This window comes from Balaenoptera musculus, chromosome 12, assembly GCF_009873245.2.
Source record: "Balaenoptera musculus isolate JJ_BM4_2016_0621 chromosome 12, mBalMus1.pri.v3, whole genome shotgun sequence".
NCBI classification, from domain to species: domain Eukaryota; kingdom Metazoa; phylum Chordata; class Mammalia; order Artiodactyla; family Balaenopteridae; genus Balaenoptera; species Balaenoptera musculus.
Genome location: NC_045796.1, coordinates 42,887,721 through 42,900,703, shown reverse-complemented (window position 1 = coordinate 42,900,703; position 12,983 = coordinate 42,887,721). Strand labels below are relative to the sequence as shown.

At 34.4% G+C, this 12,983-nt stretch overlaps 1 protein-coding gene across 1 annotated transcript in view; it reads right to left on the bottom strand.

Moving 5' to 3' along the window:
- FAM184A (family with sequence similarity 184 member A) overlaps positions 1-12,983 on the bottom strand; it is a 119,056-nt gene that overhangs the window by 19,444 nt on the left and 86,629 nt on the right. The window contains 2 exon segments of the mRNA XM_036872002.1: positions 185-338; positions 2,375-2,587. Of these exon segments, the coding sequence (XP_036727897.1) occupies positions 185-338; positions 2,375-2,587 (367 nt within the window).

Sequence of the window (12,983 nt, the reverse complement as noted above, 5' to 3'; positions counted from 1 at the left end):
CTATCCATTCTACTCTGCCATACTTGCTCCTTCATCCAGTAACTTCAAATAAAATATGAACAACACTTAGATATTCGTTTTGATGTTTCAAAAATTAAGAATAAAACTTTGTGATTTCTTGTTGAATTTTAAGTTAGAAGGATGTAAAAATAAATATGACAGGATTATAATCTTTTCAAAATACCAAGCATAGCCTTTCCTTCATCTTCTAATTCAAACCGAAGCGTCTGAAGTTCCTGTTCCATTTCTATCCGGAAGCCCTCCATTGACTCTCTGTGTGCATCTTTTAATGATTGAAGCTCTGCAGAATGTTTCTGTTGTAAATGATTTTCAAGAGCCTAGAATAAGAGAAACATGTTCAAATTATTATGCTAGAATATAGGAAAGGAAATGGAAACAAAATAGAAAAATTACTAAAACTCAGTTATTATTCAAGGAAAACAAGTCTTTTTAATTCATTTTCAAGAAAATTAGATATAAGATGATCATCATTAGAAAATAAATTAGTAGGTTCACTTCAGTAGAATAATCATCATGAAATCAGGTTGAGTCAATATATAGTGTTTGAATTGGGATACAGACCCTTTACCTAAGGCAGTTTTCAAATAAAGCTGTTTTCTGAAGCTGCTAAGGGACATAAACCACCTAAAATTATAGAGTAATTCCTCTGTGTGCACAGACTTAGACTTAGGAAAGAGGTGGGGGAGGGCAGATCAGAAAAGATCTCCTTCTGATCAGGAAAAGAGAGATGAGGGCTTTTCCTACTCCAACCTTAACAAAACTTTTGTAGCTATTTTCTGTAGTCATTCTTTGCTCCTGCATTTGTGAACAGAAGCAAAAGCTGAGAGGAGGTAGCTGGAAAAGTGAACTAAAGCCCTTCATGTGATTAGTTTTAAAAGCCTAGCCAGAGAGAACAGACTACACGTGGCCAAGACGCAGAGAAGATATATGGCCACAAGAGAAAAAAAAACAGAGCTCAGGGTACTTCAAGTTTAGAGTGAACTGTAGCACTCAGCCAGGAAGGGTTTTCCTTACTATAATCTATAACATGAAAGGTTTCTGAGAAAGATACCACATTATAACTAGGGCTGTGTTTCTTCAATCACTACTCTAAAATGCTGCTTTTAAAAATTATTATTTGACTACTTATGTTCTTTCTGAAACGTACAGCGTAAGTTCCTTTGGATACAGGTAAAATAAAGGACTTCTCGTATAGACAACATGACTCAGGTAAGCTTGGCTACCTAATGACAGACAATAAAACTGCCAGTTCTGATTTCTTTTGAAAAATGATTACAGTTTTGAAAAGATTGAATGTGTAAAATTAAAGCACTGATATGAAAGCTTACAGGTTATCACAGTTCACAAATGGAATCCAATGAATAGATTATTTAGTAATGCGAACAGGACGAATTTTTAACCAAAGGAACTTCCTTGATTTTCTGGACAAGATCAATGGACTACAACTTATTGTATAGGCAAATGAGTTGTTTTTAAAAGAATATGACTTTTTTGTTTTAACAATCTTTAAATAACATACCATTTCTTAAAATAGTATCTATACCCAAATAAAGGATTAAAAATGTGTATCTGTAATAACTATACATGGTGAAAATTACTGTTAGTAACACTTTTTCTATCAAATCTTTATCCATAAGGTCCCTAGAAGAAATTGAAAAATACAGTGTTAAGAAGTGAACTAAACCAAAATTAATCACACTAAGGCTATGTCAAACTAACATTTTAACACAGAACTAAATAATGGATATGGGGCGATTCTGGCATGTAATTAAATAAATAATGTATCTGTTTACGTCTTTTTTTAGTGATTTATTTGTATCACTACTTTTCATATAGCTGTTAGGGCTGTATACAGGGAACTATACTATTTTAAAATGTCTCCCATTTCAATTCATTGTGAATTCTGTACATAAGAAAAAGTATGAGGGACAAAAATGTGAGATTAAAAAATATAAATTCCTTGGGTACATGTGTCTTTTGTAGATCCAGACTGAAAGAGAAAAATTTTAAATTTGATGAAAGACTATTGTAAGTTCAAGATAGTATTAAGTGATCACAGTGGTTACAACTAAATTTATTTAATCACTGCTAACATATGACAAGCCAGATGGTGTATTAGTTTCATCATGAACTTGGCAATATCATGGGAAACAGAAATAAAATTTGTCTGCTACAGTGTATAATTAGTGTCTGTGTTTAATTACTGTGACCCCCTACAAGAAGTCATAGCCTAGAAAACACAAATAAAGCAATATATAATTTTGGGGGGCAAAAAAATGAACTCTTTAAAATTAGAAGGCTAACAATTATTAGGCTGTTGATTACATTTGAACATATGGCACTTTAAACTTACTCTTTGTTCCTTTTCCTTTTCTTCTTCCATAGTTTGAAATGCAAGGACATGTGCTTCTTGTAAAGATTTATGTCTTTGTTGATGCTGTTCCTCTAATTCTTCAAGCTCCTGTGTAAGTCGTTGTCGTTCTTGCGTAAACTGGGCTTGTAGTTGCTGCAAAGAGGTCTGAGACTGGGAAAGCTGCATCTCCAGATTCTGTTTCAGCAAGGAAATCTATGCCACAGAATGGTACACAAAGAAGAATAAATACAAGGCATGTTTCACATATTGCCTATCTAAGGAAAAAAGCATTTCAAAGATACTAACAAAAGCAAAATAATTGCCTTAACAAAGTGTCCACTTACAATGTTTTATAATATATCATAGATAACTAATCTTTAGGTATTACCACTTTTATTCTGTTTTCAGTAATTACCCTAAAAATAGACTGTTTTAGTGGTATTACTCTTGTAGACTCTCTAAAGAACACTGCAGCCCACATTTAAAAATACAACAAATACCTATGCTGCACTGCAACAAAAATTCATGATGTGAAATAAAAACAAAGATAGCTAATGTATTTACTAGGTTATGGTCACTTTACGGAATCACACTATCTAGTATGAGAAGTTAAACTGCTTATTTTTGAGGCAGCAAAGTTGAGTAGTTAAGACTGTGGGCTCTGAGTTAAAATTGTGGCTCGGGCTTCCCTGGTGGCGCAGTGGTTGAGAATCTGCCTGCCAATGCAGGGGACACGGGTTCGAGCCCTGGTCTGGGAAGATCCCACATGCCACGGAGCAACTGGGCCCGTGAGCCACAATTACTGAGCCTGCGCGTCTGGAGCCTGTGCTCCGCAACAAGAGAGGCCGCAATGGTGAGAGGCCCGCGCACCGCGATGAAGAGTGGTCCCCACTTGCCGCAACTAGAGAAAGCCCTCGCACAGAAACGAAGACCCAACACAGTCATAAATAAATAAATTAAAAAAAAAAAAAAACTGTGGCTCTGCCACTTGTCACTGTCAGCACCTCACCGGGCTGTGTCAGGGGAGAGTGTTACTACACGCAGTTCACTCAGAATGGTCCCTGCAACGTAATAAGTGCTCAATGAAAGCTAGCCAAGATTATTTGAGGATTAAAAAACTACTCTTTAAAAGATTTATTAGTTTATAATTTAGAATTCTTATGTAAAAAAAAAGGTTTTTATTTTTGAATTTTGATTTAATTCAAAGGATTTCAAACTTTCAAGCTTTTCAAAAAATCACAAACCCCTCACAATCCTCCAGTTACAGCCTTCTAATAATGACAGGTGCTTTTCATTCACTGTGGAAAACTGATTTGTCCCTCCTTTGGAAAACAGACAAATCACCCTTAATATGTCCACACTGCTTCTATGTGTTTTAAAATACTTAAATTTAAGTCCATTTTAAAGACTAAAAGCACAAAATACATGCATCTGTATATGTGTGTGTGTGTTCATTTACACATCTGTTGAAACCAAATTTGTATTTGATCTATTTCTCTTCTCATATACAGGAAACTATAAACTTGAAGCTAGATAACTCAATCATATTCTAGAAGTCTGAGGCTAAGGGGAACTTAAGGGAACCAGATAAAAAGTTGTCAAATGTGTTCCATTAAATAACTTAAGATGCTGTGTTTATATACAAGTAAAACCGTTTCTGTGTTCAAGAAAGCTAATGGAAAGAGAGAACTTTAAAGTGAGTTTTTGTAAATGAGAAAAGACTTTCTTTCGATTGATGGAAGGCAGATATAGTCTGCCTCACATGTCTCACCAAGGAAGGTACCTGGGAAAGAAAGAGAAAGGGTGGAGAATCACCAGAGATGCAAAATAAGAAAGAAAAGAAAGAAGGAACTGGAAGACAGGAGAGGTCAGAGGTCAGCAGCTGGAAACAGTCACAGACTGTAGTGAGCTTAGGGTGGATAACAGCTGTCTGCAAGGGTTTTGAGCAATGTTATACATCGGGATTAGTTGTAAAGATTAGCACGTGCCTTTGTGGAAAGGGTCAAGCACCGGTGAGAAATGATACAACTGACATATGTTCAATCTGTCTTAACGTATTTCCAAAGAAGTGAGTTTACCTATTGAAAGTTATATGAATTCTACTTATTAATTTCTACATAAGCCTAAGGTTTCAGAGGTTATTTCATATGTTTGGAGTCATGGTGAACCGCAACACTCTGACCCCAGGCAATGCAACTCCCTACACCTCTAAATGGCAGTGGCACTCATGATTTACAGCTCAAATAAACCCTGCAAGTGTGAAAACTGCAGGAGAAAGTCACAGCAACAGCTAAGCCTTATTTGTGGAGAAGGAGGACCAAAACAAATTATACTATGTGATTTCTTACCATTTTATGCAAAGAAAATCAGGATGAAATGAATATTAAACACAACCCAGAAAGAAAAAACAAATCATAAAAGGGTAAAAGGCAATAAAAATGTTTGTGAACCCTGATGTGTAAAGTGACAGAGCCATTTTCTTCCCAGCTAGGTGGTTCTTGAAATAGAGAAGGCACCTAGCCAGTCTCTTCCCAAGCTCAACCCTAGTCCCAGACCCAGCACAGGGACCCACATGACTACCTTGTCTCTGGTGACAACCTGTTAGAACACATGTGAGAACATGAGGAAAAGACTACTGTTACATGTAGGATAATGACTCGTATTGTCAAAGCTATTATCTGGCCACTGGCCACGTGAGGACTAATCTACCCAGTGAATGAACTGCTCACCAAGCCATCTGGCCTGGTACGCATCCGTGTCCACTCAAAGAAGACGGGCATGATTTTCTGAGTTGTACACTATATGGGCTGGCAGTGGCCCTGGATCCTGTCCTCCAATGAAGTGTGCACTCAGGTTAGTAAGAAGCCAATCAGTTCACAGCAGCGTAGCTTATCTTCTGAAATACCTACTTCAAAAGTCCACTGTGTCAAAAAGAGCTCCCACATGTTAATTTGACTGTAATTTGACTCACACTTGAACCACTCAAGGATGAAATTTATCAAGAATTATAACATATAATGAAGTACCACAGTAATGTAACAGTTATACATTTAAAATCTAAGCACACTTTCAAACCTCTCAAGCTTTAATAAAATACACTTACATATTTTATATCATAATATACTTTACCTTGATAGAACTCCAAAGTAGTATTTTTCATTTTAGGATATATGATTAATCTTTATTATCTATACTCAAGAAAACATAAAGTATATGCAAAAAGACATTATCATGCAATTTAGTGTTCAAGTATAGTTTATATATTTTATACTCTTAATTTTGAAAGCACACCAAAATAATATTAAGGCTATCTAAAACTCTTTGGATTCATGCTCAAGACAGTAACATGAATTATAAGCAGGAAGCCTTTATCATGCAATGCAGCATCAAAACTTACTTATTTTGTTCTTTTTACAAATTAATAAATTAGTAGATTGCATCATATTGTCAGCCTTTATTCAGCATGAAAATTACACGGCACTTTAAAGACAGAAATGAGCAAAGCAACGTAAAATGAACTAATGTTTTATAGCTATAACTTAAAACAGCAGAGTTTAGTATACTTTATGGAAACACATATAAAATTTCATTAATTCAAAATAAAAGAGAACGATAGATTTTGCATTAAATACTTTCGGTAACCTTGATCAATACTTTTATTACAGTATTATAGAAAGGCATGTGTTGAATAAATGAGAAGCAGTAGTTACTTCAAATTATATTTTCAAATTATGAAGCATATGGTACTAGTTTCTACACATTTGTTATAATTTTAAATCTTAAGGCTTTTTATTTTGCTGATCTTAAATAAACCAAAGAGAATATTTATTTCAGTAAAAATTTTAATCCTAATTAAAAAATTCTAACCACAGCAGTTTAGATATGAATTATATAATATATTCTACTGATCAAGGAGGTACCAGATACTTTCAAACAATTTTAAAAGCCAAACTTTGCTGATAGTGATTGCTACCTTCTGATCTCTACCACTTAAAATACTGTCTTTTTGAAAATAAAGTGTTGTAAAAATTTCAAAAAGACAAAATTAAAAACATATGGATACATTTTTCTGAAGAAGGGAAAGCTTTACCTACTTCCTACAGGGCAGTTTCACAAAGATTCTGTACCTCTACAACGGCGCTTGCAGAAATCCCTCAAAATAGAAACTGAAACATCAAATCTGAGGTACTGGATACGATAGGATGTCGACATGAGATATGTCATTAATTATGTACATCCTACGTTTTTGATGCACTGTTGGGATTTTTTTTTCCCCCTTTAAAAAAAATCACTCTTATTACAGAAATGAAAGAATACATAAAGTATACAAATAGTTTATCCTCGAAACAAAGTATTTCTTGAGATAGTAAATGTAATCTGTGGTTCTCAAACCTGGCTGTATATCAGAATTATCTCTGTAGATGTTAATAAATGTACTTGCCCAGGCCCTGATCCCTGGATATTCTGATTAAATAGATCTGGAATTGAGCTCAGGCTACCTAACATATTTTTATTCCTAACTACCAAAGTAATGTGTTCATTGTGAAAAATAATTTTTTTAAATAAAGTAGTTTATAAAATGAAAGTGAAAGTCTCCTTCCTTCCCTTTTCCTTGCCAAATTCCAATCCCTAAGGGTAACCAGTTTTACCACTTTGCTATCTCCTCAGACTCTTATTTATTTCTCTTTTGATATAATTTCCTGTTTTGCTTTCTTTTGTTTTGTTTTTTTTTTTAACTACATTGTGTGTAAATGGGTGGATGCATTTCACCATGTAGAGAGTACAGCTGCCATGATATGACAAAATATTGGCTATGTCTTACACACAAAAGTTACTTGGGGGCCCCAGGGCACACCTCAAGAGACCAGTGCTTAATGTCCAAAGTAGCTGGAACAGAGACCCATGGGGCTGCTGATTGGGACAGACATTCCCTATGTCTTACACAGAGAAAGAAACACTACTTCATTTGCGAAACCATGAGGGAGGGTGTCCAGACCTGCAGGTGTTGCTATGTGATGGAGTGGCTTTTCAAACACTCAAGTCTATGTAGCTCCCTTCAAGATGAGTATACTCATGGATTTGCTCAATGACGGTCAATGATTTCTCCATTAGGGAGGCCAACAAGTTTGGTTTTAGAGGTTTGTTTTTCCTTGCACGGTGACATTTCTAGGGTACACAATCCATGACATGTAGGCATGCCCCATTCTTTTCAATGACTACATATAATGCGAATGGCAGGCACTGTTTCTTGCCTCCCCAAATGCCCATCTCCCCAGTTTCCTTTCGTCCCAGTTAGCTGACTCTTGAGTTTGTTCACAGACTGAATGGAAATCCCTGTCTTCAAGATGGTATGCCCCTCTCCCAGCACCAAGGAGTGAATTATGACTGGGATAAGAAAGTCACGGTAATCTAACTCTAAGGTCATATCACCCTGTTTTAGTTAATAAGCTAAAAGGAAGTATGTGGGGAATCTGGGGGGAGGGGATAAAAGTAAAAAATGCTTAAGGAGAGTCTCTTGCATTAGCACAGTTGTTCAAGAACATGACAGCTGGAGCTATAGCAGCCATGTTGCAACTATGACATGATAAACTTGAGGTCCAAAAGTTAACACATTGAACATGGCAAAGCAGAAGTACAGAAAGTACCTGAGCACTTTATTATCTTGACAGCTTGAGCCACTGTTACCTGGGTATTCTGCTGCTTATAGCCAAATGTATCCTAATAGACATCATTCCAAAATATAAATACACTATAATTACTTTAATTCTTCCTGACGGAAATTCAGATCATCTCACCTGGTTTAGCTATTATAAACACTGCACCAACCCCCCCCCAAAAAAAAACAAATGGTCTAAATGCACACACATATGAGTCTATCAGAAGGCTGTACATACCTCTCTTTTTTAAGTTTCATAGATGACTTTAATGCACAGTCACAGTTGAGAACCACTGCCCCAGAATTCATAAAACGAAAGACTCTGGCTGGTTCTTTAATAATAATCTTAAAGCAATGTCTAGAGAAGTCTTTGAAGCCCTGGCCTTTTACTTGTCCTCTGCTCTCTGTTCATTTTATGAGACCAAGGAGGAAAACAAAATATTTTCCTCAAGTAATAATACCTGTGGTTTTTTTCTTCCTGTAGTTTTGATCAATTTATCAAGATATTGGTGAACTGTTTATCTTGTGCTTCTGTGTGTTTTTGAAGAAGGCTGTTCTATAAATCATGATTTTTCAAAAATGATTTGCTTTTTAGGGTAGAGGTTTTGTGTGAGAGGGTTCATTCATTTTTGTGAAAACAAGAAAATTAGCAAGAAAAAGCAATTTGAAAAATAGGATGTGTAAATATAATTTCGTTTTTCAATAAGTTATAGGTATGGAGTTGTGTTGAGCCAGAACACTTATTAATTTTGACAAGAAAGACCAACACAAATTACTAGAAAGTCTAAACCACATGATATTAATATTCAGTTCAATACTTTCAAATATATAAAGCAACATTAAAAACTGCTACCATAGGCTTAGTAGAGGACAGTAAGGATAATTTACTACTATGTCAACAACTTACATAAATGCTCATGTAAAATGTTTGAAGGTGTCTGAATATTTTAATTCTTTCTATGCTTTTTCCTTTTTTAACCTCTAATTTGCTATTTTTGGAGAGTCTAGCTAAGAAAAGTAAACTTAAGCTTCTGAAATTATGACCATCCTGAAAAATTCTGAATTGTTCATAATTTTTTTGGTATTTTCTAAGACCTATAAACTGAGTTTATTGATTAAGAACCACAGTAATGCCTAATTAATGTCCTTAAGATATTTCTGGAATATGTTTCTAATCATCCGCTCATTCTTAGTTGGCAAAAATTACAAAGCTTTTATAAAGAACAGAGGAATCAACAATCACTTGTTTTTTTAGAACAAGACAGCATATAGTGGGAAGCTTCCTGAATGGAAGGCTGGCTGAAGACAGTGCGTGGAGCGGGTGGGTAGATCTCACCCTGCTGAATGACACTGACAAGGTCACATCTTGTTTGGATGATGACTGAGTGACGAGTTCATCCTCAATGACTACGATATTACAAAAGAGAATTAATGAATGGGGATTTCAGTGTGTTACAAACCCCTTTTACTTATTTTGTAGGAGATGAGTCAACGCATTCTCATTTCAATTACTAATAGATTCAACTTCAGTAAGGTTTTTATTTTAATGAACACCTTTTCATTTATAACTATTTAGAAAGAAGTGACTGTGTCGTTGCAAGTATTCTGAAGTACAATTCAACTAATTTTTGACAATACTCATATCTTATTTGGGTTCTTATTTCTATCCCAATTAGCACATATGTCAAAAAGTCTGGATTAATATAGCAATCATGGCCAAATTCTTACTATGTTCTATGTGACTGTTTAAAAAAATTTCTAAATGTAGCCTTATTTCACCAACATTGAGATAAATATCTTTATTGCTTACTTTAAAATATATTAAAGAAGCTGGCATTAAATGTATTCATGTATTTCTAATTTTTACATAGACAGTAAAGTTGAATATAAAGAGTAGATAAAAATTTTCTTGCATAGTAGAAAAAAATTAGAAAGGTATGAGAACATAGTTTTGAAGTTATCAAAATTTCACAGGCTATCTCTAGACTCAAGACCTGGTTCCTCTAGGTCAGGAATTGGCACATTACAGTCTGTTTCTGTAGATTAACGGATTCATTCACGTATTGCCTGTGGCTACTTTCACACAATAGCAGAGTCCGGTAGCTGCCACAGAAACTGCATGACCCACAGAGCCAGAAATATTTACCGTCTGGCCCTTTGCAGAAGAAGCTGGCTGACCTCTGCCCTAGGATATCAAGAAAAATATTCAAAGATGCTTAGCTGTCTGTTAACTTATTTTAAAAAAAAACAAGATGGGTATGGGTTTGATGTGAAAATAAATCTCATTTTCTCTCTTCACGTGTAAAGAAAAAAAATTTTAATGAGTGTTTAAATGGAATATAACTTTGAAGCTTAATTTCTGCACATTTTAGTGTACATAAGTAGAAGAATAGCTTTGCCAATTCTTAGGAAAGGGATTTACTCCATTTTGCTTTAAATCTTTTAGTAATTTTAACATTAAAATGTAAAATATGTTCTGAATCTATGAACCTGCACAGCTATCTAATACTCTTAAGAAGTCAATTGATACTACTTTTTCAAAACATAAACTAGTTTAACAAAAGAAGAAATACATTTATTTCCATTTTTATGAGAGTCAACAACTTAATAGTTTTTCAAAAATATTACTATATCTTTCAAAGTAAACATTAAAATAATGAAGTTTACGTGTGAGAGGTAAAATCTTGCTTGGCTTTAAAATAAAGTACATGCTTATCAATACAATGTGGTGGATGTATGCACACACACAAATGCATGCCTGAAAGTTAGAAGCTTCTGTTACCCATATACAAAACATATCTTACGGAATGCCAAAAAGTGTATTTTTTTAAATCATAAGTTAAAGCTTTAAAGCGGTGATGATGCTTATGCAAAACCAAAAGTGCAACATGCCCTTGTGTACAAATTGTAAGTGCCGCTCACTTACATTGTTGATAGATTTATGCAAAGCTTCACCCAGAGAGTGCCTCTATGAAAAAGATCACAGGAATAAAGGGAAACATTCAGAAATCAACTAAGTGAAAGAAAGAAGAATAAAAAGGGAGAGTAACACACAGAACATTAATTACAATATGCTCAAGAAAAAAGTAAGTTGAAGACAGTTCTGAGAAAGAAATCAGACAAAAAGACATTTGCAACATAAAGTCTAAATTATTTATAGTCCCTTAGAACAGTGTCTGATGCTTGTGGGCTGGCAGACTTACCTAGGCAAGAGACCAAAGGCTAGTACATGTAAACCAGAGGTCAGTTTAAAAGATAATGGTTACTGAAGCACCTAGAAGGAATATTAGTGTTCTAAATGCCTCCCAGAAATCTGCAATATAATGCTTCAAAGCATTCCACTCAGCACTGGAGTAGGTTTTAGAAGGATTTCTCTTACGAGAAATGAGCAGATGAGAACTGAAACACTAACTTGATTGACTACATAATTTGGGGGCCAGAAATAAATATGGATAATCATTGAAAATATAAAGATTTGATAATAATCTGGTTTTATACTCAGGGGAAAGGAAGAAGAGATGCCTTCATATCTTTTCAACCCTGTTTTCTAGGATATATTTGGTAAAATTATGTATGATCTAGGTTCATTTTTTAGAAGTTCATTGGAATTCTGAGTGATAAACCATTGAAAAAACATACACTCTCCCTCCCCCAAATGTAGGGAAAATATGATTTCATTTTCAATTGCCTCACTTTTTTTGCCTTCCAAGGATACAAAATAGTATTTTAAATTTATATTATTAATATAACTAGAAAAGTTCCTGTAAAATGGTTTTTACTTTGGACACTAATCAAATTTTCAGACAAAACATAATTTTCTGTTTTTCCTCATAATGTGAATATCCCTTGGTGTGTCATAAACTAAAGCTAGCTTTTATTTGGTAAACAATTTTTTACCAATAACTTAAGACTAATACAAAATTTAGTTTAGGATATAGTTCACAGAGTTGAAAAAATAAGTTGAGAAAAATGCTTAACTTTCTATTTGATTATACCATAACTTCTTAGTTTAAACTCTCATACTTTAGAGAGTCTGTTAATTTTATTTTTTTTCTTTATGCTTTCTCATACTCATAATATGCTTTATATACTAATGAGACACTTCTCCAGACTTCACAAAACTTAAGAAAATCTGAGGGATTTTTAGTTGTAGTTTCTTTTTTTTACCTCTTTGTATTTCTCTGAACTGATGTTCTGGCATTAGAAGTTAATGTAAAATGTATGGCATTTACTTATGAAGTAGATTTTTTCCCTCTTTAAGGTATCATCAGACAAAAATATATACGTTATTTAGGATTCCTGAACTAACTGATAAATTAGACCAGTATGAAAGATCAGAGGTTATTCTGTAGGAATTCTAGATTTTAGATTTTATTTAAGAGTATATTTGAACATTTGGAATCTAAACTCATATGGTCACTAACTCTGTCAACATACTGTTGGCAGGCCATGGAAATATCTAAACCAAAGGCATGGTTGCTAAGCTGTGCCCTGGGGTGACTTACACCATAGACCTGGCAACAGCAATTAGAAAAGGCACAACAGTGGTGCTGGGTCACAATACCCTTATTGATGAGTACATAAACGAAGTAAGATTTATTCTTTTGTTAAAAAATTTTTTATTAGAGTACTATTATATTCCAGGAAGTACAGAGTGATATAGAGAACTGAATAAGAGAGTAAAACAAACATACACAAAAAATAAGAAAAAGTTCATGGTAAATATTATGACAAAAAAGGTTGATGTGACAGGAAATGACTAGAGGTGATACTGGGTTGATGGTAAGGAAATATCTTCTGAAAAACGTGACATTTAAAATGGCATGATCCGATTTACATCATAAAAGATTACTTCAAGTTTGTGGAAAAAAGTGAAATTGGGGAGACTAGATAGAAGGCTGTTACATGGTGTCCTGGACTAGTGTTTTCTAAGGGAGGTGGAAGCAGGTGGCA